General features: G+C 42.5%; 1 protein-coding gene across 2 annotated transcripts in view; it reads right to left on the bottom strand.

Moving 5' to 3' along the window:
• The window catches only part of LOC134579382 (uncharacterized), a 213,470-nt gene that overhangs the window by 176,034 nt on the left and 9,699 nt on the right, over window positions 1-27,737 (bottom strand). The window contains exons 4-7 of one of the 2 annotated variants that reach the window (XM_063438658.1): window positions 26,130-26,200; window positions 25,955-25,988; window positions 25,787-25,858; window positions 23,895-24,364 (exon numbers count right to left, since the gene is read on the bottom strand). In XM_063438658.1, coding sequence (XP_063294728.1) covers window positions 24,329-24,364; window positions 25,787-25,858; window positions 25,955-25,988; window positions 26,130-26,200 — 213 coding nt within the window. In that variant the 3' untranslated portion in view covers window positions 23,895-24,328. Of the gene's footprint in view, window positions 1-23,894; window positions 24,365-25,786; window positions 25,859-25,954; window positions 25,989-26,129; window positions 26,201-27,737 lie in introns of those variants that run through there. The other variant, XM_063438657.1, reaches the window with a different exon arrangement.

The following is a 27,737-nucleotide window of genomic DNA, read 5'->3' as shown; positions in this document are numbered from 1 at the left end:
TTCTTCTCACTCACCCCCCACCTGTGTTCTTCTCACTCACCCCCCACCTGTGTTCTTCTCACTCACCCCCCACCTGTGTTCTCCTCATATCCCCTTCTCCTCACCCCCCTGTGTTCTTCTTACCCCCTCTCCTCCCTGTGTTCTTCTTACCCCCTCTCCTCCCTGTGTTCTTCTTACCCCCTCTCCTCCCTGTGTTCTCCACACCACCCACCCTCCCTGTGTAATTCTCAGCCCCCCCGTTCTCCTCATCTCCCCTTCTCCTCACCCTTACTCTCCCCCCTCCTCCCTGTGTTCTTCTTACTTCCCCCTTGTTCTTCTTACTTCCCCCTTGTTCTTCTTACTCACCCCTTGTTCTTCTTACTCACCCCTTGTTCTTCTTACTCACCCCTTGTTCTTCTTACTCACCCCTTGTTCTTCTTACTCACCCCTTGTTCTTCTTACTCACCCCTTGTTCTTCTTACTCACCCCTTGTTCTTCTTACTCACCCCTTCGTCTTCTTACTCACCCCGTCGTCTTCTTACTCACCCCGTCGTCTTCTTACTCACCCCGTCGTCTTCTTACTCACCCCTTTGTCTTCTTCTTCTTACCCCCTATTCTTCTTCTTCTTACCCCCTATTCTTCTTCTTACTCACCCTCTTCTTCTTCTTACTCACCCTCTTCTTCTTAACCACCCTCTTCTTCTTAACCCCCCTCTTCTTCTTAACCCCCCTCTTCTTCTTAACCCCCCTCTTCTTCTTAACCCCCTCTTCTTCTTAACCCCCTCTTCTTCTTAACCCCCCTCTTCTTAACCCCCCTCTTCTTCTTAACCCCCCTCTTCTTCTTAACCCCCTCTTCTTCTTAACCCCCCTCTTCTTCTTAACCCCCCTCTTCTTCTTAACCCCCCTCTTCTTCTTAACCCCCTCTTCTTCTTAACCCCCTCTTCTTCTTAACCCCCCCCTCTTCTTAACCCCCCTCTTCTTCTTAACCCCCCCTCTTCTTCTTAACCCCCCTCTTCTTCTTAACCCCCCCTCTTCTTCTTAACCCCCCCTCTTCTTCTTAACCCCCCTCTTCTTCTTAACCCCCCCTCTTCTTCTTAACCCCCCCTCTTCTTCTTAACCCCCCCTCTTCTTCTTAACCCCCCCCCTCTTCTTCTTAACCCCCCCCTCTTCTTCTTAACCCCCCCTCTTCTTCTTAACCCCCCCTCTTCTTCTTAACCCCCCCCTCTTCTTCTTAACCCCCCCCTCTTCTTCTTAACCCCCCCCTCTTCTTCTTAACCCCCCCCTCTTCTTCTTAACCCCCCCCTCTTCTTCTTAACCCCCCCCTCTTCTTCTTAACCCCCCCCCTCTTCTTCTTACCCCCCACACCTGTTCTTCTTACCCCCCCCCCCCCTTCCCTGTAGCATGGCCGAGCTCCTCTCCGGTCCGCGGTGCCCGGCCGGAGTGATAGGAAGGTGCACTTCCTGTCAGTCCGGCCGGTTACAGGAAACGGAAACTCAGCACGGAACAGGAGTTTCTGTTTCCTGTAACCAGCCGGACTGACAGGAAGTGCACACTGAGTGTGCACCTTACTATTACTCCGGCCAGGCTCCGCGGACCGGAGAGGAGCTCGGCCACACTACAGGGGAGGGGAGAAGCTGTGCTGCAGGCACCTGAGGCTCTTTACAGAGCGCTCAGGCGGCTGCAGCATTAGGACCGGTGCTGCAGCGGCCGGTTTTAAAATTATTTAGGGCGGCCAGTTATGTTTCCAGTTTGGATATTTTAGTCTAGAATTTGAAATTCACTTGGAAATCCTGACAATTCCCACTTTAGTGGCTTGACAAACTAGCTTTGAATCTAGAAGTCAGCTAAAAAATGTTAGGAGGGAGTTTTTTGTTTTTTTAAAGGAACAGAGCTTTATTTTCAACGACACATATAACAGATTTATTATTGTATTTAGTACAGATTACAACAAAAATATATTCATGACTGTTGAAGAAATCGTACATATATTCATTGGCGAGAGTGATTAAATTTTTCTATCAGTAGATACATATAAACAATCTTTGGTTATGTATGAACAATTTGCAATACATATAACGCATAACATGTTGTTACTAACAGGTTATGAGTGCTTATAATATTCATATTTTTTAATTCAACATGTTGTGTTTTTGGCCGGGTTTAAGTCCTGCAGGGTTCATTCCTTGTAAATCCCAGAACATAAACACTTTCTTTGAAGTAGGGGAATAAAATTAATCTGCCAGAGAGTTGGGTTGGGCACGTTTGAATTTGGGAAGAGGATGGGGGGGGGAAGGGATTGGCAATTCCAGTGGGTGGTAAGTCTCTATTTGTGTGATGCATCTTTGTCATTGATGCTGTGATCCACATCTAGGTATAACAGAGAGGGAATGGGTCCTGGGCCACCTACTGTCATGGCCCTATAGTTGTTATAGACAGTATAGACAGTTAGTTGTGTGACCGTGTTTGCATAAATTGCAGCCAAGGTTCCCAAGTGTGGATGTATCTATCATAGGAGCTTAATAGAGAGTGTTTAATTTCCTCCATTAGTCTTATCTATTCGTCTTTTTGGATCCACTCTCTAACTGGTGGAGCTATGTTTTTTTGGGGGTTTTTTTCAGCCGATTGGAATAAGTAGGTTCGCTGCTGTCAAGAGATGGGATATGAGGCATCTCTGTGTTTCGGGGAGATGCACGGGGGCAAGAGAAAGATTCACCTTAGGGTTCATGGGCAAGTCAGTGCTGGCAATTGTTGTAATCATTGTAATTATATTTTGCCAATATTTTTGAATGATGCAGCACGACCACCAGATGTGTCCCGCTGTGCCATTGGGCTGGTTACAGCACAAACAATTGTTAGAGGTGTTGGGAAAGAGATGGTGGAGTCGGGTGTGTAATGCCATCTAGATATTCTTTTATAGTTCCTTTCATGAGAGTTACTGATGAAGGAATGTTCACTTGGCTTTTGTGCCATGAACATATCTTGTATTTTCGGAATTAAAGTACCAATAGGCACACACTCACGCGTTCACACACTTGCACTGACACACACACTCACTGACACATACATTCTTTTACACACTTACAAAGTATGTTTTATTTTAATTTACATCCACCCAGCCTCCCTACCTTTTGAGAGAGCCAGAGGGAATCCTTTTCAGCTAATATGATCCTGTCATAATCAAGCTCTTCTTGTTCTGCTGCGTCGCGTGCCATCATATCCCGGCTTCAGGCCTCAACGCAGGAGGCTCGAAAGAGTAGAGCATGAAGATTAAAGCTCCATTGCTGCTTCCATTGCTCACAGCTGCCCGCCTCGGGGTGCCCTAAGGTGGGTAGCTCTTGCACTCCTATGAAAGGATGTCTGTTCGCACTGTAGTTCCAAAACGGCACTGGCAGGCATCGGTGCACTGTTGGCAACACCCAGGCGCCAAGACGAAATTCCTAGTCGCTATGGGTTTGTCAAGCCCTGCTTTAATGACTAACCCTGATAGATACCATTTCTGCATGGGCAATCAATTGAAGGGTATGCCTATCAGAAACTTCTTCTAGTCTTTATGTAGGTATGTCTGTAATTAATCACCCAGCCACTGTTTAACACATCAGATTGCTTAAAGGGAAACTATAGTACCAGGAAAGCAAAGTTGTTTCCTGACACTATAGCTCCCCCCTCCCTCAGTGCTGGCTCCGATTCCAATTAAATCCATACGAATAAAATAGCTTTACAAGATGATTCCCTTAGTAAAGCATATGAATCCCCAAACATCAGCCGAAGTCAAGAAGAAGGGTACAACAGAACTGTCTTTTAATGACCACACACAGGCTTTTAGGCAGGTCCCCATGCAAGGGAACATCCCACAAGGTGGGACACAGTATAACCAATCAGTTACAGGAAAACCGTAAAACACACTCAGCACAAACATACAATTCCCTCCCCTAGTCCTGGAGATAATCAAGTCTGATAAAGTAATAGCTTGATTATGTCCAGGCAGAAAAATCACAATTTTCCCCAATATTTAGAACACCCCTTTAGACATGGGGTATCCCCACAAATAATATGTCCCCTAATAGCCCCGATCTGGGTGACCAACATATTCAAATTTCACCCAGATCGGTTCAGGGGTTCTCAAAGCGTGTGGAAGTCCTGTGTGACCGGCTAACTGCGAGGTGGCTGCCCAAAATGGTTCCAGGAGTTTGGGTGGTTTTGCCGGTCTATTCAGTTAAGTGGCAAAACCTGAATAATTCCACGAATGGATTCCCCTGGCAGCGATTGTTCAAATGCACAAAAGTACCGAATAGCGCTCTTCTAGCTATTCGGGAAATAGAGATCCAGCGTTCGCTTGTTGAGACCGGTGTTCAGGACGTCGAGTGTCCGATTTTCCTTTGTTCGACTGAAAAAAGAGGGCCGCCGTTTTCTCAGTCACGTGGCGTTCATACAGATAGAGGGTTCAATTATTCTTTGAAATTTAACGAGCTAGGGGGTGGTCTCTGTTCGGTAGTTATATCTACCGAATAAATATGGAAGAAATATTACACATAAAGAGGGATTTCTTCACACCAGCTACCGAGCCAGACGTGTAAATGTGGAGCTCCGTACCAAAGCGAGACCAAACACAACTAAAAAGGGTAACCAGACTCCACACCAGTGACAGTAATGGGGCGAAGGAATAAAAAATCCCGCCGGCCAGAGACGGCCAAACAAACTGACATCAGGCTCTCGTTTGAGAGGCCTACACAAACGGCCCAAAACAAGTTTGCGCTGGAGGAGCGTAGCAAAGAAGAGGCTTCGGAGGACTCTCAAGATGACAGAGCGAGCCTCACCTCACCATCCGCGGGGACCCAACACCGGGACTCCGAGTCAGAGGAAGTCTCCTCTCCGGTGACCAAGAGAGGCATCAGAGACCTCCTGCAAGAAATGAGGGAGGTTTGGAAAGCAGACCTCAAAGAGACTCGGAAGGAGATGGGGACCCTCCAGACAAGGATCACTGAGGTGGAGGACAGAGAAAGCGCTAGGGATCGAACCCTACAGACCACCCGAGATCAGTTAAAAGACCTCACACAACAGGTCCACAAACTAACCAGGACAGCCACAGTGCTGGAGGCGAGGCACAGGAAGAGAAACATCCGCCTCCGAGGCATCAGCGGAGAGGACATACTGCCATATATCCAGGTACTGTTAACCATAATCGGCATCCAAGGTGGGAAAGACCCAGGTACACGGCTTTCCACATTTCGAATATGGAAGGCAGCAGCCGCACCAGACGGAGCACCCAGGGACATTATAGTCGTGACTAGGGATGTGGCGGTGCGAACCGCAAAACTGTCTTGTTCCAGGGAACTACACAACATCCAATTTGAGGGACATACTGTGGCTATCTACAGAGATATCCCTTTTGCGGCACTGCTGATGCGGAGACAACTTGCACCAACAGCTAAACCGCTCCGGGAGGCAACGATCCGCTACAGATGGGGAATGGACGGCTCACTGCAGGTCCAGTAAGGGGACCAGATACTCACTCTAACCTCGGCGGATGATCAAGTTCCATTCCTCCAGCTGAATCTGCCCACCAGAGATATTACCCAGACTCAATACGGAGACATAAGGGCAAAACAGAGGCGTAGAAGTGGACTAACACCAGCACGGCCAAAACAGAACACTACTGGATACCTCCACGAACACGCAGACACCAACACATTCTGTAGTAAAAGCTACTCACCTCCTCCATCACCTCCCCCCCCCTCCCCCCCAGATACCCACAGGAAAGGGGAACAGATATAAGACACCTCTTAATAGGCCACCCCACGAGCATGCACTACATAAATATACCAAGAGGCACACAATGCTTGTTCAATATGTAGTTAATGTTTATTACTGTTTGCACGTCTTTATTTCGCCAGTAGATGGCTATATGCCGTGACATCTCCCATACCGACCGTAACACAGTAAATAAATAACTGACAAGCCGGATGACATATTGCTAAGTTTGCTATGTTTACCTAATTACTGCGATTCAGATGTATTTTCTTTTTCTGAGTTGTAAAACTCTAACAAATTTAAAAAATAAAATAAAAAATCAGTCCTCTATTGCCAAGTTACTTCCAGATTTACACATTGTCAGTGGTGTATTTAGGATTTGGGTTGCCTAGGCCGTACGGTGCTCGGGCCCCCAATTTAAATTTTCCCCACCCCTTCCTGTCAAGGCCGCACTTTGACAGACGCTCACTCACTGACAGACGCATACACTCATTGACAGACACACACTCTCATATACACTGACAAACTATGACATACACACACACACACACACACACACTATTACTTGAACACACACTGACAGACGCACACAAACTAACAGACGCATGCATTCACTGACCGAAACATACTCCGTTGGTAAATTTCCTGACTACAAAACCTGTTCAGAAGTGTAAGGTCACAGGTTCAAATCCTGGCCTTCATCCTTCTGAGGTCGATAAAATTAGGGTATTATTGTGGGTATTATTAACATCTATTACTATTCAGCTGCCAATTTGATTAATTCCGAGAGCATGCACGGAAAAGCGCTTTGAGTCCCATTGGGAGAAAGACGCTATATAAATACTAGTTGTTATTATTATTACTACTAGTTGTTATTGGGATAAGCATAAGGCTATCCTAACTATAAGATAAGGCCAGGGACTAATGAAAGTATTTAGAAAATTGGGCAGACTAGATGGGCCGAATGGTTCTTATCTGCCGTCACATTCTATGTTTCTCTGTTTCTATGACACACACACACACTCACTGAGAGACACACACGCTCACTCACTGACAGACAGCCACACACACAGTGACCTACACACTGACAGATACACACACAATCACTCACATACACACACTGACAGCTAGACATACACACTGACAGCCAGACATACACAATCACTCACATACACACTGACCGACATACACACACTGACAGCCAGACATATACACTGACAGACATACACACACATACAATCACTCAGACATACACAAACTGACAGCCTCCCTCCCCTCCCCAAACATTAACTGATTACTTTTTGGTGTTTTTTTTTTTTTTTTTTATAGTTTAAATCCACCCAGCCTCCCTACCTTTGGGAGTGCTGGGTGGATTTTTTTTTTGCCTGGGGTCCCTTCTGACAGGAACGGAAGCAGGCGGTTGTGCCGCTAACAAACCAGGCGGGCGGCTCACTAAAAATCCATGCGGGCGGCACTGGCGAGGGAGCACTGATTTATAAGCTGTCTCTGCTCAGCTCCCTTGCGCGCCGCAGAGTGATGCCGGGAGCCAGAATATGACCTCATATTCCGGCTCCCGGGATCACTCTGCCGCGCGAGAGGGAGTTGAGCAGAGAGCTCACAAATCAGTGCTCCCTCGCCAGTGCCGCCCGCATGGATTTTTAGTTAGCCGCCCGCCTGCCTTGATCGTTAGTTAGCAGCTAGGCTAACAAGGCATTTACCCAAGCATTTAGGGGCTGCGTTTTTTTGCCGCCCCCTGGAAAGTGCCACCCAAGGCAAATGCCTTGTTTGCCTCGCGGCAAATACGTCCCTGCACATTGTGACGAAATTAACCTGGTCACTGGCTTTTGGAGGAGCCTGCTTGCCAGCCTCCTACCCTTTGATTATGGCCTTGTGATGAACTGAACCTCGTCACTGGTTCTTGGAGGGGCCTGCTGGCCAGCCTCTTGCCTCACGACTATGGGCCCTGCAATATACCTTGCCCAATGCACTTTAAAAGGCTCTGTTCATGTGAAGTATGTACTTTTGTACTCCAGACAAAGAGACCAACCGTTAGCCTTAATTCTCTGGAACTGTTTTGGGCATGGGACCCCTGAACTGATCTGGTTGAATTTTGAATATGTTGGTCACCCAGATCAGGGCTATCAGGGAATGTAACATTTGTGGGGATATTATGTGTTTTGTAAAATGTTTTTTTTCTGCCTGGAGATAATTGTGTTATACATTATATCCCAGGCAGAGGGAAGGGATTGTGTGCTATGTGTGGGAGTGCCTTACATTGTAAATGTGTTATTATTGGTTTGTAAGTTTGTGTCCCTGTCCTCAACAAGGTCCATGTGGGCGTACACCTTGCTTGGGGACTTGCATAAAAGGCCAGTGTGACTGCCATTAAAGAGAGATTTGTTTACCCCTTCATTATTATTATTTTTTATTTATTATTTATATAGCGCAATCACATTCTGTAGCGCTGTACATTGGGTGGACTAACAGACATGTAATTTTAACCAGACAATTGGACGTACAGGAACAGAGAGGTGGAGGGCCCTGCTTCATGAAGTCTTGGCTCATGTTTGGGGGATTGGATAACTACATACACTCTGGGGATTGCTATATCACAATACTCCCCTGAGTATAATCACTAGCTCTTATAAGAGCTGTTCCTGCTATGCTCTCTGGACTAGGAGAGGTATACCGACTGGAAACTGGATCCTGGTCTTGGGTCCAGGGTGGTGGAGGACAGAGAGACCCCAACCAAGCTGTGGCGGTTCATGTGGTCTACGGTGGTTATGGTTTTCCAGTACAGTGCTTATGGTGCTCGCAAGTACTAGGAAGCAGCGATTGATGGAGGTACCCAGTCGGTCCGTCACACAAATCTTGCAGTGGTATTTGATTAATATTGACTTTTCTAGTTTGTGTGTTGGGAATCTGCTCATATATCAAAGGGGCACACAAACCTGTTGTATTAATGCCATTAGTGCCGTATTTGCAGGATTGTTTTAGGTCCCCCACCCCCTTCCTTCCCCGTTCCATAAAAAAAAAAGGATTTTACTTTTCTTTATTCCAGCACCGATACTTACTCGGCACAGCCAGCCACCCCGCCTCCTGTGACTTCATCCAGCTCTCGAGCTAATGGCCAAAATAATGTGCATGCACAGTGAAAGCCATTCATTCAAATGCTTCACATAGGAAAGGATTGAATTCAATGAATTTTTCTATGAGCGTCCAATTCATGTGATCGAGTTTTTGATTCTTTGGTCCTTTAAACTAAATCCTTGGCAATATGAGTATATGCTATGTTCATGAAAGCAAATACTTTAATCAGCTTAAAGGCAAATATATTAGAGATCAAAATGTCAGGGTTTGAACTACTAACTGGTTCTAAGAGCTACTTGCCGTGGCATGTGACTACTGGAAATGGACAGGGCAACCATACCCACAGCCACCCTCACCCCCAAATGACTTGTACACCATCATCTGAGAATCTATTAACTGCGCAGTTTAATTTGGCAGAGTTATAGAAAATCCTGGAAAAACAAAGTTAAATAATTTACTAAAGTTCCCATCCGGTTCTTCCCCATATCTGCTTGGCACGTGTACCCAATAACTGCTGAGTGCAGAATACACCCTGTCCTTGGGGCAGGTGCCAAGGTCACCATCTGACATAAAATGGAAGTGTCTAATAGACCATCTTTCATTCTGTACCATGAGACCTTGCATGTTCGTAGCTCTGATCTTAACGGGTAAGTTCTGTTGCAATGTTTAATGATGCATAGGGAAACAATGAAGCAGGGGTCAGCATTATTTTAGGCTCTGTTTACAGGGGTCCGAGAGTTTCCTCAGAATCTCTGGGAGGGATACAGGGTTTCTCATTAAGCGTTCAAGAAATCCATTCTGTTGAGGGTACCTTTAAGTCTGGAATTAAGGAGATTTTGCGGTCCGGTCCTCAGGACTTGCATCGTTTTATGCAGAAAGCAATTGAAATAACTTTTTTATTTTTTTATACAATAAAACCCTCTCACTAATTCAGTTAATAATGTCAATTGATTTTGTTTACTAACCGGAATTGTCAAAGCTTTGTGTATAGTAATTGCCAATAATGAACAGTTTGCATCATTTTGGTCAAAAAGCACATTTTCTAATAATTTAATTGAATAGTATCTAATGATAGTCCTTTAATGGTTTGTTAAATTTTAATTAGGCCATTCCATCATGTTAATTAACTTTAAACTTTCACTTTCTTTCAGACAGCTTCGCTTTATTTATTTTTTCCATCTTCTAACTTGACAGCTTTCTAAGTATCATCCTAAATACACGGATGGTAATGGCTTCCGATGTGTAAAATAACACATGTAATTATTCATGCAGTGCTGCACAATATGAAGGAAGACAAATATTTAAAGCGACACTCCACCATTTAAATAAGTAATCACTGTTTAGTATATAAACCCCAAATTAAAACTTACATGCATGTAACTATGCATTTTTTTTATTGGAGTGATATGTAAATACAACTTGCAAAAACTGCAGATCTCTTCTCTGCTGCCTTTGCAAGCCGTCCCCTTCTAACCCCGCCCAGAACTTCTGTGACTTTCCAATCACAGACTTCCCAATGCAGCTCAATGAGAAGTCTTTGCAAGGCAGGTGCTCTGGGTGATTGCTGCCTCTTGAGTTCAGTGCAACTAATCTAACTAAAGGGGGGACAGGAGGGCGTTACTAGTATCTTTTATAAAAGTGTCAATTTCTATTGAAATCTGCATTTTTTTTCATAATGAAAAAAATAGGACACACTCATGTCACAACAAGCTAAAGTGTTCTTGGATCTGGATGATCTTTGCAATTCTAACAAACATGTATGACATACAGGAACAGTAAAGATGATCTTGTCCAAAGAAGCTCACAATCTAAAGGACATAATACATGGGAATTTAACCAGTGATTTGCCATGTGTTGATTAGTTCAGTCATTTTAATTATTAGTGTTCAGTTCACTGATTCACTATAAATATTGTGGCTGCTTTTTCTCTGCTACGGTCAATAGACCATTCCAGAGTAGTGGGGTAATGAAAGTGGAAAAGGTCACAACAAACAAGACCCAGTGGAGCGCTAATATAATGTATAAACTCACCCTTTAAAAAAGGGGATATAAAATTCAAGGGAATCTGGAGAGAGAATATAATAGAGACAATAGTGTAGTATGTATGGACTAAAATACATAAAGAGAGGAGTCTATATGCAACACACTCACATGGTACAGAGCCTGAAAACGATAGGCTCAAATCACAAGCGCAGGGGTGCTTTAAAGCAAACACCAAGCCTCTTCAATGGTTTGATGGCAATCCTCAAAGAAAGGGAGAGATAAGGGGACATGGACCACAGTCCTAGTGTGTTATCCTCAACCCAAAGTGGTATCAAAACAAGTTAAATGCTTGCTCACCTTTTTGAGAGCCAATACAAACTGGGCTCTCAGTGTGATAGGTAGTGTGCCTTTAAGAGGGCACTGCTCTTCTTTGTAGCAGGAAAGTAGATGCAGGTCGTGGGCTCAAGTATATATAAAAAAACTTTTTATTTTAAACACTTACATAAAATATAAATAAAAAGGTTCCCATAAAATTATGGTATAAAAATGAGTCCTCTTCCGAGACGCGTTTCGCCTTATGCAAAGGCTTTTTCAATCGGTGTCCTGCTAGTGTCTTCCTGCTGTTTAAATGTTCAGAGAGTCCTTCCCATTGGTTCTTACCGCCTTCCGGATGACCAAATATGGTAAGGGGTGTTCCAATCAGCTGTTCGTGAGTTCTCGTAATTCCGGAAGTGACGTATCGCCTTTGCCGCGACGTCACTTCCGTTTCAGCCGTAGCCGCCATTTTGGTTAGTGGCAAGCTTCGGGCTCATTCACATAGCGTTAGTGTTGTGAAATACATCGTAAAAGGAAAGGGAAAAAAAGGGGGGATCAGTTTAACATGTTGATTACATAGGTATATTGGTAAGACAATAAGCCCAAATAAGAGTATATTTAAAAGGAGATAAACTCCACATTCAACAGCTGCCTGTATTCGGCTATGTAAATAAGTAGTCGTTTTACTCTTATATCAATGTCCTTAGATATATAAGAAAATCTACAATGATACTAATTTAAAGGGATACAGCAATCTCTGTTTAGGCTGTGTAAATAGATTGTTTTTTTAAATCTTTAGACTGTTGATTATATAGATGAATTTTCGATAGCACTGCTCTCTTAAAGGGACATATACCCAATTGATGTTTAGTAGAATAGAAGCGTCAATTACAGACGTGTGTCATCCCTATGGAGTATCCTATTCTGATAGATATACATACTTTACTCAGATGTATATATAAATCTTAAGTGGTGTTATTGTCTTAAAGAAATACAATGTCAATACAATTATTTTAAAGAGGAAAAAAAGGGGAGAAGAATTATGTTAATAAATAAAATTACCACTTATATATTTCATCTTAGTGAGGACCATATGAAGACTGAGATGAAGAGGAAGAGAAAGGGAAAAAAAATTTTCTTATAAAAAATGACAAAGTTCAAAATCAAGGTTGAGGCCTCTAGGGTGTAGAGTGTCCAATTCGAATATCCACTTCATCTCAGCCTTCCCCATTTTCCTCACCAAGTCGTCACCTCTCCAATCTGTGACTACCTTTTGGATACCTTTAAATTGTATCCCTTTTGGGTCGCTGTTATGCATATTTTTAAAGTGAAGTGATACGCTGTGTTTCATAAATCCATTTTTCACATTTCTGACGTGTTCCTGTATTCTCACCTGCAGAGGGCGTATTGTCCGCCCAATGTATAGGAGGCCACATGGGCACGTCAGCATGTAAATTACCCTTTTGGTGTGGCAGGTGATAATGTCCTTTATTTTATAGTTCTTATTGGGATCATTCGGATTCGCAAATTCCTTAATTGTTCTTTTAGGGTTATTGGTGTGCCTACAGGCCCCACAGAAACCACAACCATAGAACCCTTTAGATTCATTGAATGGATTTAACACTTCTTTAACTCTAGTCGAGTTTTTATTGGAAAGACTATTTCTTAAATTAGATACGCCCCTATAGATGATTTTGGGTTTCTCTGGTAGGAGAGTGTTTAGTAGCTCATCATTTTTAAGGATAGGCCAATGTCTATGGATTACTTTTTTAACTTGTTTGCTCTGTGTATTGAAATCGCAAATGAAGGCCAGTTCACTGCCTGCAGAGGTGGTAGGTTTCACTTTATATTTCAAGAGGGGTTCTCTTTCTCTAAGGCTTATCTCTTCATAAGCACTGTCAAGTAACTGTCTATCGTATCCCTTATCTATGAAGTCCGTCATGATCTTTTGTGCTTGTTTATGGAATGTAGAAATATCCGTGCAGTTACGTCTTACTCTGAGAAGTTGTGCCTTAGGCGCATTCAGGAGCCAAGGTGAATAATGGCAACTCTTGCCCTCGATGTAACTATTTACATCAACCTTCTTAAAGAAGGTACTGGTCTTAATGATGTTACTTTCGATAAAAATGTTGAGGTCAAGGAATTCAACAGAGTTCTTACTGCTATTTCTGGTAAGCTTTATACCCCAATCATTGTTCTCAACACTTGAAAAAAAGAGATCGAGGGATTCACTACTGCCCTTCCAGACAAAAAAAATATCGTCTATATAACGATGATAGGACACCAGGTTTGCATCCCACCTACGGTCGCCAAAAACAAAATGATGTTCCCAGTATGACATAAACAAATTAGCGTAGCTGGGTGCAAACCTGGTGCCCATCGCCGTTCCACAGATCTGCAAATAAAATGCCTCACTGAACCAAAAGTAGTTATTGTGGAGTATCCAATTAATTCCCTCCAAAATGAAATCAATTTGAGATTGTGGGAAAAGTTCAGATCTTTCGAGGAAAAACTTTGTCGCTTCACAGCCTCTATTATGTTGTATGATGGTATACAAGGAGTGAACGTCGGCTGTAACTAGCCAGCACTCATCATCCCATATAACATCTTTAAGGACCTGCAGGACATTAATGGTGTCTTTTAAATGGCCTTTACAGTTCTTCACTATAGGCTGTAGGCATTGATCGATGTATTGAGAAAGCCTACTCGATATAGATCCTATTCCTGAGATGATGGGGCGCCCAGGGGGTTTGGTGGTATGTTTATGGATCTTTGGCAAGTAATAGAAAACAGGGATCCTGGGATGATGGATGTTTAGAAATTCTGATTCTTTTTTATTCAGGATACCTTCTAACTTGCCTTTGTCAAGCAATTTAGTATAGCTGACTTTAATTTCACTGGTGGGGTCCTTATTTAAAACGATATATGTTGCAGTGTCACCAAGTAACCTATGTGACTCTGCAACATAGTCATCCTTCTCGATTTATGTCATACTGGGAACATCATTTTGTTTTTGGCGACCGTAGGTGGGATGCAAACCTGGTGTCCTATCATCGTTATATAGACGATATTTTTTTTGTCTGGAAGGGCAGTAGTGAATCCCTCGATCTCTTTTTTTTCAAGTGTTGAGAACAATGATTGGGGTATAAAGCTTACCAGAAATAGCAGTAAGAACTCTGTTGAATTCCTTGACCTCAACATTTTTATCGAAAGTAACATCATTAAGACCAGTACCTTCTTTAAGAAGGTTGATGTAAATAGTTACATCGAGGGCAAGAGTTGCCATTATTCACCTTGGCTCCTGAATGCGCCTAAGGCACAACTTCTCAGAGTAAGACGTAACTGCACGGATATTTCTACATTCCATAAACAAGCACAAAAGATCATGACGGACTTCATAGATAAGGGATACGATAGACAGTTACTTGACAGTGCTTATGAAGAGATAAGCCTTAGAGAAAGAGAACCCCTCTTGAAATATAAAGTGAAACCTACCACCTCTGCAGGCAGTGAACTGGCCTTCATTTGCGATTTCAATACACAGAGCAAACAAGTTAAAAAAGTAATCCATAGACATTGGCCTATCCTTAAAAATGATGAGCTACTAAACACTCTCCTACCAGAGAAACCCAAAATCATCTATAGGGGCGTATCTAATTTAAGAAATAGTCTTTCCAATAAAAACTCGACTAGAGTTAAAGAAGTGTTAAATCCATTCAATGAATCTAAAGGGTTCTATGGTTGTGGTTTCTGTGGGGCCTGTAGGCACACCAATAACCCTAAAAGAACAATTAAGGAATTTGCGAATCCGAATGATCCCAATAAGAACTATAAAATAAAGGACATTATCACCTGCCACACCAAAAGGGTAATTTACATGCTGACGTGCCCATGTGGCCTCCTATACATTGGGCGGACAATACGCCCTCTGCAGGTGAGAATACAGGAACACGTCAGAAATGTGAAAAATGGATTTATGAAACACAGCGTATCACTTCACTTTAAAAATATGCATAACAGCGACCCAAAAGGGATACAATTTAAAGGTATCCAAAAGGTAGTCACAGATTGGAGAGGTGACGACTTGGTGAGGAAAATGGGGAAGGCTGAGATGAAGTGGATATTCGAATTGGACACTCTACACCCTAGAGGCCTCAACCTTGATTTTGAACTTTGTCATTTTTTATAAGAAAATTTTTTTTCCCTTTCTCTTCCTCTTCATCTCAGTCTTCATATGGTCCTCACTAAGATGAAATATATAAGTGGTAATTTTATTTATTAACATAATTCTTCTCCCCTTTTTTTCCTCTTTAAAATAATTGTATTGACATTGTATTTCTTTAAGACAATAACACCACTTAAGATTTATATATACATCTGAGTAAAGTATGTATATCTATCAGAATAGGATACTCCATAGGGATGACACACGTCTGTAATTGACGCTTCTATTCTACTAAACATCAATTGGGTATATGTCCCTTTAAGAGAGCAGTGCTATCGAAAATTCATCTATATAATCAACAGTCTAAAGATTTAAAAAAACAATCTATTTACACAGCCTAAACAGAGATTGCTGTATCCCTTTAAATTAGTATCATTGTAGATTTTCTTATATATCTAAGGACATTGATATAAGAGTAAAACGACTACTTATTTACATAGCCGAATACAGGCAGCTGTTGAATGTGGAGTTTATCTCCTTTTAAATATACTCTTATTTGGGCTTATTGTCTTACCAATATACCTATGTAATCAACATGTTAAACTGATCCCCCCTTTTTTTCCCTTTCCTTTTACGATGTATTTCACAACACTAACGCTATGTGAATGAGCCCGAAGCTTGCCACTAACCAAAATGGCGGCTACGGCTGAAACGGAAGTGACGTCGCGGCAAAGGCGATACGTCACTTCCGGAATTACGAGAACTCACGAACAGCTGATTGGAACACCCCTTACCATATTTGGTCATCCGGAAGGCGGTAAGAACCAATGGGAAGGACTCTCTGAACATTTAAACAGCAGGAAGACACTAGCAGGACACCGATTGAAAAAGCCTTTGCATAAGGCGAAACGCGTCTCGGAAGAGGACTCATTTTTATACCATAATTTTATGGGAACCTTTTTATTTATATTTTATGTAAGTGTTTAAAATAAAAAGTTTTTTTATATATACTTGAGCCCACGACCTGCATCTACTTTCCTGCTACAAAGAAGAGCAGTGCCCTCTTAAAGGCACACTACCTATCACACTGAGAGCCCAGTTTGTATTGGCTCTCAAAAAGGTGAGCAAGCATTTAACTTGTTTTGATACCACTTTGGGTTGAGGATAACACACTAGGACTGTGGTCCATGTCCCCTTATCTCTCCCTTTCTTTGAGGATTGCCATCAAACCATTGAAGAGGCTTGGTGTTTGCTTTAAAGCACCCCTGCGCTTGTGATTTGAGCCTATCGTTTTCAGGCTCTGTACCATGTGAGTGTGTTGCATATAGACTCCTCTCTTTATGTATTTTAGTCCATACATACTACACTATTGTCTCTATTATATTCTCTCTCCAGATTCCCTTGAATTTTATATCCCCTTTTTTAAAGGGTGAGTTTATACATTATATTAGCGCTCCACTGGGTCTTGTTTGTTGTGACCTTTTCCACTTTCATTACCCCACTACTCTGCATGTTATTGTGTTAAGGTTGGAGGTACCTTCACGTGTGTCGAGCTGCTTAGCAGAACCAGGTTCTTCACCAAATTACAAATTTGAGCGCCTAGGAAAGCACGGTTTATTTGTTATCACTTTTCAATAGACCATTCCAGATTGTCTATTTTTTTTTTTTTTACTCTCTCTGTTCAGAAGCATCTTGTCCGAGGCTTTCTGATTGCAGCGTCGGACATTGAGCGGAAATACAGGGGCAGAACGATTCAGCGTCAGCTTGAAGATTTGGAGTTAAACTGTTCAGTAACCTTTAACCCCTTCATGTAAGCTGGTGCCTGGGCACTCCTCGCACCATAATAACTTAATTGAGATGAAAATCCGTATCAAGGTACTTGAATGTTATTTATTTATTTTAACTGTTCATGTTCAAACATTTAATTAATTTCCTCCCCTCCTCTCTCTTATTCAGTCTGGGTGGTCTCCAGCCACAGCGCAGAAGCCTGCTGCAGTTCCACAGTATAATAAGATGCACTATACCAGACCGCAAACAAAGCATTGATTTATAACCGGTATGGATGCTGTTGTGGGTTGGGAGGGTCTGGCACACCTGTGGATGATCTGGATATGTAAGATCTATATAAAATAAATAAACATTGTATTTTTACCAGGACTGGATCTAATCACACTACATAAAAATGTAAATGCTAAACTAAATCCCGTATGTTGGTTTTCAATTGAATTCTAAGATTTGGCTTCTCTTGAAGGGACACTATAGTCACCAGAACAACTACAGCTTATTGTATTTGTTCCGGTGAGTAGAATCAGACTTTTTGCAGTCAACACTGTGTTTTCAGAGAAAAGGCAGTGTTTACATTACAGCCTAGGGAAACCTCCAGTGGCCACTCCTAAGATGGCTGCTAGGTGCTTCCTGGGGCAGTGCTACACAGTGTGACTGACATTCAGTGTCTCCACCATCTGCATGGAGACACTGAACTTTCCTCATAGAGATGCATCGATTCAATGCAGCTCTACGAGAAGATGCTGATTGGCCAGAGCCTTTTTTTGGCTTATGCTGGCTCTGCCCCTGAGCTGCCTCCTTGACAATCTCAGCCAATCACAATGCGTTCCTATTGGAAAGCATTGTGATTGGCTGAGATCACAATTTCTGATGATGTCAACCAAGGAGGCAGGTTGGAATAAAGGTAATATTTTACTATATTTAGGGGGGCCTGTAACGGATCCACTATACTACGACTGAGTATATCCGTTATAGTTCCTTCAAATCCCAAGTGAAGCAGTGATTAAAGCTCTGAGCTACCCAAACATCAGCCTAGACTTGATGAAGGGTACAAGAAGACTGCCTTCCTTTGTGTCTTTCTCTCCCCCCCCCCAAAAAAAACCCTCCTTTGTGTCTCTTTCTCCCCCCCCAAAACAAAACTCCTTTGTGTCTTTCTCCCCCCCAAACTCTTTTGTGCCTTTTCGCTCCCGCCCAAGCCCCTATTTTGTGTCTTTTCTCCAGCCCACAAGCCCTTTTTGTCTTTCTTTCGCCCAAGCCCCTTTTTTGTTTTTTCCTCCCGTCCAAGCACCTGTATGCCTCTGTCTCCTCCTTCAGCCCCACGTCGAACCTCCCCCAGCTCTCCTGTGTGCCTCTGCCCCTCACCAGCCCCCCGGTGTGACGGTCTGATCCTCCCCCCCCCCCCCCACATCCTCCCCACGTGCCTCTGTCTTAACTCTTACCCATAATTCTAAATTATGTTTCTATTTTATTCTATTCTGATATGGAATTTTATCACCTTCTCAGACTTTTATTTGTTTTGTTTTGAATTTGTCTCTTAGGTGTTGTAAAATACACGGCAACTGCTATAGTGGCTCCAGGGCTGAAGGCTGTAAATATATTTTGGACAACTCGTACACTGAGTATTATTCCTTCTCTTGTAAGGATAATAATGTGACCTTCAACAGTAAGTAATTTATCAAGATCTCTTTGAGACAGTTGTGTATATATAATATTTATATTTACTAATTTAACATAGTCACGCAATGACCTTTAAATATGTGTACTGATCATTAGGAATAATGAACTAGAATAATTTGTGGGACATATGACATAATGGCAATAAATGTGATCTTTTCAATATTTCAGTTTACCCAGAAACACAGGTATTACACTCTGTCTAGATATTCATAATGGATTTGAGCATGAAGAAACCTAGCAGTATCCCTTTATATGATGTAGGAAGCAGTACCCCTTTATATGATGTAGGAGGTTTAGGCTGCATACAAGATCACAATTTTGGAAGAAGAAAATAATGTATGGAATCTTCCTTTTTGCATACAACTTAAAAAAAAAAAATCCTACAATTATCATTAAGGGGCTCTTTGTTTTTATGTTTTTTCCATTGAAAGACATAATTTGCCTTTTGATCCATTTCTGTATATTGTGCCTTTCACCTGTACACACTGGATTATTCTGAGTACAGTAAGTCTATGTACTCCGTACAATATAATTTGGGTTGGTTACTCTGGTAACCGGCCACGACACTGTGAGGTACAGATTGGGGATATCAGAGACAAGCTCCTCCCACCGACACGCCGGAGTGACGTGATCACTCCCCTAATACTCCCGTCATGCTGTGTGTGTGTTTTTTATTTATTTTTGTGTTTTTGTGTATTTTTAGGTTATCTAATAAATATGTTTTTATTCATATAATTTTGAGGATTCTACCACGTGGACCTCGGACTTAGTCTTTGGCTCACACTTTTTTTTCCTTTTTGATTTAGTCAATGGGTACCCCCTGTTAAGATATCCTCAAGACAGACTCTAGCCCCCCTCATCCAGTGGGGTATTCTTCATTATTTCTTTCTTAACTCTTATCCATAAATCTAAATTATGTTTCAATTTTTTTTCTATTCTGATAAGTAATTTATCAAGATCTCTTTGAGACAGTTGTATAGGTGGTTTAAATAATGACATCGTAATGGTCAATCTTTTTGATTCGCGATTGGCGGTTTAACACACACATCTGCATGGGCTCGACCACATAATCTTACCAGCCCCATCCACTAGTTTACAGGCCATATCCCAACTTCTTATGTCAAATTCACCCTTTAGGCCCATTTCCACTGTAATACACAACTTTTTCCTAAGCATCGCATAACTCTGGTCCCTTTTGTCTGTTTCAGATCACACTAAAATAAAGCATGATTGGTGCTCCAATGCATATAAGAGTGTCCTAGTCTTCTAAGGATTACACTTGGGCGCTACCACTATTTTTGCTTGGAGCAAAGTAATTTATTTTTTTTCTAATTTTGGCCATTAGTTCATTCATTTTGGATTAAATTCAGCTATTAATTTCGTTTGGACTAATGATATTCCGCAATGCACGCCATGTGTGCTTCTTGCAGATAACTCCCTAAATTGTTACCCTTGTGGGATTGTCATATTTTAATGGAGATGCCCTTGGTATTAAGGATTATGTCGCTATCTACTCAGTAAGATGCTGAAAGGTCAAAATGGAAAAAAAAAAGTCCTTTTTTAATTTTTGTCTTTCAGCCAACTTTACGAAGTAAAAAAAAAAAAAAAAACTTGGTGGGTTGGGGTATGAGGGAGGTGTTAAACCTCCCTGAAATTAATACCATGTCGCAGGTAGGGACATGTCTACTAAATAGCGAGCAACCAGTGGCCTCTTACAGTCATACATGTTGCTAATCCACTAAAGGACCTGGTACAAGTACCTGTGAACCTAGGGGTGGGGACAATTAAAATAAATAGGGTGGTGGGGGTGTTGTGTGTCAACTCGTGGCAAGAGGGTGGGGGCTCTAAATAATAAAGGGGAATGTATTTTCAGCCACAGCCCGCTGCACATGGTAGGGCATAGGGGGGCAAAGGTATGTCCTCTTTCTGTATTGGTACCCATTCGTAGGCCATGGGAATGCAGGGGTTGGACCGTAACATACCAATCTTCATATTTGCCCACAGGCATAGGGACTTGTCCAAATAGCTGCCCAGTCTTTAAATAATGGTTATCAGCCAATGGCAGACAAATACTCGCAAACACACCAATACACATTTCCAGACACTAGTAGAATATACAGATTCATTAGCCACCCTATTTTCCGACTTTTCTGCTGCAGAAAAGGGTGTTTTTTTTCTGGGGTGTAGTGTGGAAAGTTCAGTTACTGGTTTCCAGTTTATCTTGCCTTGTCAAACAGAATTGTTTATGCTGGGAAGTAAAGGTATGAAATCACATCCTCCAAACACTGCTGCAGATGGCTAAGCATGTCCAGTTGGGCAACATCTTTTTTCAGTTGGGCAACATCTTTTTTCTCTTCAACTTACAGGCCCCCTGAGCAAGTGGATTGCTTCCTGCCACACTCCCCATGCCCACTTGATGGCATTCCTGAACGCAAACATTGTGTCTAAGCCTTGGTTCAAGGTCGATTGATAACTGTGGTAACATAATTTGGAGCACCAGCTTAATTCTAGTGTCTCTAAAGACCCCTGGGTCCCACTGAGTTTAGATGCAGAGAAGGGTGTAAATCAATTTCAGGGAGTTATTACGATTCTTTTAACCCATTTGCTCAATCATCTCCAGAAATCAAGAAATAGATTCAAATAACTTACTTTAGTTGCATTTATCTCCACTTCTGTTCCATCTCCACTGTTTTTTTTTTTTTTTTAATTCTTTATTTTTACATGCATAGTGATGACAAACATGCCGGCCCTGCCACAACAGCAGGTACCGGCCATTAATCGGCATAGGTTACATCTGCACATTTTTGTTATAAGATTCATGCTTGGTTCAGGTTTAGACAACAGCTATGTCAGCATAACAGGCAATATAAACCGTTGATGATCAGTATGTACACTGACATGAAGGTTAAGTAATAAAATAATACAAGTGGTTTAGATATAGAACTATAGATAAACTTCAGAATATTTAGACCACTGGGCCCAAGGACACAACAATAGAGCGTACAAGCTGGCACCGCCACAGCAGCTGATGCAGGCCGACACACTGACCTATTTTGTAGGTATAGTATAACATGCTAGGCTAGATTTGCTGTTAGTCGAGCTAGGTGTGTTTGAGCTTATGTATGTACATTGATGCATTGTGAAAGGAGAAAGCTTTATCTGAGTAAGGCACTGGTTGCACGTTCCCCAGATTACATGTAGACCATTTTTGTTTTTGTTTTCACTGCTAGTGTACAACTCGCTTAACTTGTCAGTTTAGATAGGGTTAGCTATTCATTCTATGTGTAAGCTTTTAAGATAAACATATGTATACGTAAGCAGTTAAAAATTGGGTGAGATAATGACAGCACATAAACTGTAACTTTACGGTTAGGTAGTTAACATAAGGCAGTTCTTGCATTAAGGGGTATGTTAGTAACGTCCAGATTGATCAGTCTGTGTCTGGCTGATTCTGGTCTGCTACTTGCACTCATCCGATTCCAGCTGGGTGCCAGACGCTGTCCTCTTGGGCTCTCTCAGCCTGCAGTGTCTGATGCTTTTGCGTGGTTGAGTTCCAGGCCTCCGGCTTGTGGTGGCGTAGCTCACGGCTGTGCAGGTCGATGTGGTGTTTCGTGCCCCTGGTTTTTGGACTCGTTCTGCGGGGCCGGTCAGTCCCATGGATAGTGGTTGTGGTAAGTATTGGGAGTCTTCGGTGGTGGGCAAAAGTCGGGCTCTGGTGTGACTGGCTTTGCTTTAGCTTGTGCTGAGGCGAGGTTTGGGGCCTGCGCAGCCTTCTCCGCGTGATCCTCTTCCCTGCCGGAGCCGTGGGTATGTCCCGTTTGCGTGGTGGTTGCTGGTTAGGTAACAGACTACTCGCCCGCTGTGCAGCATGTTGCAGTGCCCTGTTCTCCAGCTTCACCCAGAATGCGGCCATGATAGCCTCTAGTTTGGTCTGGAGCGTGGTCTCAGTGCGAGGGAGGCACGAGGTGTCCGCCATCAGAGGTGAGTCTGCAGTTAGGTGAGTCGCTTGTCTGCTGGCTTTCACCTCCCCCTCGTGGCGTGCAGTTCTCCCGTGTTGGACCGTGTTCACCCCCAACGGTCCCAGGGGGGGTAACGGGGCTTCTCCGTAACGGTCACTGTGTATCCTCGAAGTGGGAGAGCGGCCGCCTCTCCCACCCATTGTATACAAGGCCGCATGTCGTTTCGTGCGTGGCTGTTTTTTCCGGGTCACCGACCCCTACAACCGAGCCCAGCAGTGTCAGGCGTCAGATTGGGCTCCAGGTGGACCCGGAATCAGGCTTTGTAATGCTTCTTGTTGCTTTTTTAAGCAAGATTATGGAGGAGCTTCAGTGGATCACGTCTGTCCTCCATGACAGTTAGGCCCCGCCCCCCCATCTCCACTGGTTTTATTGATTTGCCCACTTTCATCACAGCTCTTTTTCTCCCCACTGATGTTTCACCTCTACCTTCCTCCCAGTCTTCCTAGTCCACCTCTCACTGGAAGGGGGTCACAGCCCCCTATTGATGGCTCTCCTATAAGCACCCATAGGGTCCCTATTACTGCCTTAGATAATTCAAAGGTTAGCAAGTAGTGGTTCATTCTGAGAAGATCAGATGCATGTGAGGTCTGGCATGTTTTATGGATCCAGAGTTTCAATAGGAAATGTGATTAGATTTTTTATTCAAATAGAATAGTGATATTTTTTATTTTTAGTTTTTTTACAATATCCTTTGTACTACAGACATTAATGTGCAACACCACCGAGAGCGTTTTATTTTTAATGTGAACTTCATGTCAGATTCACTTCAGGAGAAGATCTGTAATGGATATTTGATCATTATGAATAATATTGTCCAAGAAAAGTGTCTGTTTATAACTTGACGAACGTGTGTTCTCCTTCCCAATACAGGTGACAACAACAAGTGTGAGATGCATATATGAAGGTGTGATCGAAAAGCTGCTCTATGCTTCTCTAAAGCAACCTACAATGAGACCAACAAGAACCTTGACCAAGACCAGTACTGTAAATGACAGGCCAGGACCTCTCATACCAGGTATCTCTATTTCCAGAATCCTGTGACACCAGCTATTACATACTTATAAGTTATCATGCCATTTCTGCCAGCCACAGCCTAAAAACAGGTCTCTCTCTTTGTTTTGATATGCTCAGTACCCACATATGAGGTGTTCCCTTTATATTCATCCTTGATTTCTGACAATATACCTCTAAACGGTTCCCTCTACTCAATGTATGTTTATGGGTCCTTTATCCATTTCTACAGTCTCTCCATCGTGGGTGTTTGGATGCCTGCAGTGTTTATCCAAGTAGAAGTGTACTTACCTCCATCCTTACAAATTAAATAATTTTAATTATGCCATATCTAGTAGAATAACTTTGAGGTGAATATTGGAACATGGTTGACTTTGATTTTACTTTTATTCTGAAGTAGTAAAATATGAAACATCTAAAAATAAAACACAAATTCTTAACAGAAATTCAAGTGCAAAGCATGTGTGTACATAGCCATTCCTTCATCTTAATCCAGGTGATGGTCTCGTATGTTGATGGCTTAGAATAAGCACCATTTATATCTTGTTTCCTCCATACTACTTTGCGTACTTCAGTATACAGATAGGTATGGCCTGGAAAACAGAACATATGGTCTGTTTGCAATTCCACTGAATAAGTTATGCAGTCTGTTTCTGGAAATATATATCTTTATCTTTATTAAAAGGAACACTACAGGCACACTCTTACAGGGGTTAAACCTGTGGTTCCCAAACCAGTCCTCAAGGCATCACTACCAGTCCAGGATTTAGGGATTTTCCAGTTGTGTCTAAGGTGTTTTTTTTAGAAGAAAAAAAAAAATCTTAGACAAAACGGAGTAATCCCTGAATCCTGGACTGGTAGGGTTGCCTTGAGGACTTGTTTGAGAACCACTGGATTTAACCCCAAAGTTTCCTCCAGCGCTGATCTTTACTTCCCCAATGCGACATCCGGCTTCTAAAATGTCACTTTTCAGAAGCGCAGAGTGCTACGGCACGGTCAGCGGACGCTCTCAGCCAATCCACGTCTCCCCATTCACAAAACTGGCTTGAAAAGGTCAATCAGCGGCCCCATGGCACTCTGTGCTTCCTGAAAGTGACATTTTGGAAGCAGGGTGCCACCTGGGGTAGGAGTGGTATTGGCACTAGAGGAAACACTGGGGTTAAACCGCTAGAGAATGGTTTAACCATTTTAGGAATGAATGCGCTGGGGGCCTCCGGGCACCAAATAAACTTAATCTAAATTAATTTGTTATGGTGACTAAACTGTCCCTTTAAGTTATCAAAGCAAGCATAGAATTGGATTATAATGGGTGCAGAAAACAGATCAAGATCATGATACATTTTGAAGAAATACTCTAAACACATCTGAATGCCCCCCCTTTTACAGTTGCATGCAGCTTCCACTCACCCCGTTGTCAATCATGTAGAGTGTCCCCAATTGTTTTGTTCCCCAGCACAAAGCGGAAGGCAATGCTTCTCAGAAATGCACTGGTCTCTTTCTGAAACACATTCTACTGGCCGGTAGATCATCACAAGTGATGGTATACCAGCAGGCTGAGTGAAGTTGCAGTGAATGAGCCTTTTCACAAATTGAATAGAAGCAATTCAATCCTTTAAGAGCAAAGGAAGATGGCCATATAAATTCAGCAACACTCCACTGTTACGAATAAATAGATTTCTAATGCTAGTGTCCCTTCATAGAGAGTACACAGGGATGGGAGGTGCAGGGACATTACAGATAAACGACTAATGAAAAGAAAAGCTTATTAGATTAGGGATTTAGCGTTTGGTTTGCAGAAGTGAATTCTGGATGTGAATGGATTACAGTGTTCTTAAAGTAGTTATTTTGAGATTTGAATTCAGGAAATGCCTGGGAGATGTTGATTTAAGTTTGTAGAGATGCATTTTGAACTATGGAATTGAGAGCAGGGATGAGCGATGCAGGTAGGAATTATGTACTGCAAGCCATGATCACTGGCAAAGCAGAATGGAGTAAGAGATGTGATGGGAACTCACCTGCAAGTGACTGAATATCAGAAACTCTTTCTGTAAGTGAGGAAGTGTCCCACTGAATGTCCTCCCTGGGACCTAGAGAAAGAGAAAACATTTACTGTTGGTTCCTAATACTGCTGGTGGTAGGAGTCTCCCGTGCAACAGTAATGGCCATTGTTGGTTTCTTCTTACCAGAAGTGAATCACACCCTTCGGTTGGGCAAGTCCTGGAAAAGAGACCAAAATGAGAGCTGTTAGCTGACCAGAAACTGAATGGTAAACCATAAAAGAAGACTCGCCTGCACACAGTAATAAATCACAATAGTGGATGACTAAAGGAAAAGTGTGATGCGGTGGGCGTTATGTACCTGCTCGCTTGCTTGTGGTGTACGACTTCTATCCTCCCAATATAAACATCTGCGACTAGCACCTGGTAATGCTGGGAAGAGATAACAAGAGGCAGTTACAGCAGGGAGATGATGTGCACAAACAACAAAGCTACACCTTCTCAAGAATAGCAGATCAATGAAAGAATCTCAGCAAAGTTAAAGGGAACTTTTGTCATGGCTTCCCATTCCAGCTATACATTGTGGTGGCAGTTTGCTAGCAAACGTGTAGATTGGAGAGAGAGAGAAAATAAATAAATATTTTAAAAAAAGATTTCTCGCTGTTCCTTGTCAGACACACAAGACAGAGGAATTGAGAGACAAGGAGAGCAGAAGAGACCTCCCCCACATGAGGTCCCTCTGCTCTCCCCCCACAGTAACCACAGTGCATGCACCATGGTTGCTATGGTAACTCCCAAACCAGCCCTCAACTACCCTCTACCAGTCCAGCATTTAGGAATTACCCTGTTGTGTCTAGAGTGTTTTTGTGTTTTCTTTTAAAAACACCTTAGACACAACTGGGTAATCCCTAAATCCTGGACTGTTATGGGATACTTGGGGGCTGGGTTGGAAACCACTGGGTTATAGGAAAGAAGTTGAGTGTGTACTAGAGGTAGGTGCTACAAAAATGTAACACCTACTTCTGCAAAGAGAGTGAGATGGGGAAGTGGAGATCCAGTTAGGTGTTGACAGTTTACCTTTAAACAAAACTAGCAAAGGCAGTCAAAACCTGTTTAGTGCCTTCATTAATTCAATCTAAAACACCTGCTAGTAAGGGACACTGGAAGCACTATAGCTTCAGATGGGATGACTCTACAATAGAAAGTGCAGAGACATAGTGCTTTCCAAATAAAAATGTATTAGTATATAAAATAAGTATTAAAATCCACTCACAACTTGTGCAGTACCATTAGATAAGCTCAAAGAGGCTCTGATGAAGTGAGTTTGACCTTACAAAATGCGTAAGGTTGCATCAATCTTCAGTGTCTGGAAACTGTCAGCACAGTGGAACGCACCACTGTTATCATCTAAACAGCAGTCGCTCAACTCGGACTCCCCAGCTGTCTCCCAAGCCAGCACAAAGGAGACCGTCACACAAGAGCATCCAAGGTGTTGGGTTCGAGACTCTTTAAGCGTATGTAATGGTGCTGCACAAGTTGTGAGTGGATTTTAATACTTATTTTATATACTAATACATTTTTATTCGGAAAGCACTATGTCTCTGCACTTTCTAATGTAGAGTCCTCCTATCTGATTGTGGTGTACACGAAGAAACTACCCAGATCCTGGTGGTCTTCTTAAATATGAAAGATTATACCCACTTATATCTGATGTATCAAACATTATAACATTGGGATTTTAGTTTTGATACTAGATTTTACAGCTTAGTAGGCAGGCTCCCTGGCTTTTTCCATAGCCGGGATTTTCTGCTCATTATTCGTATGAGCTGTTACATTTGTGGACTTTGGACTTACATTTTGATACTTTTGTGCTGCTGGTACACTCCCGGTATGTATGTATGTATGGTCTTTTTACATCTGTGTATATATTGCTACATAGTTTTATATCTATGTGTAAATCGTATTCAAA

Source organism: Pelobates fuscus, chromosome 12 (assembly GCF_036172605.1).
Source record: "Pelobates fuscus isolate aPelFus1 chromosome 12, aPelFus1.pri, whole genome shotgun sequence".
Classification (NCBI taxonomy): domain Eukaryota; kingdom Metazoa; phylum Chordata; class Amphibia; order Anura; family Pelobatidae; genus Pelobates; species Pelobates fuscus.
This window is presented reverse-complemented; position numbering and strand designations above follow the sequence as displayed.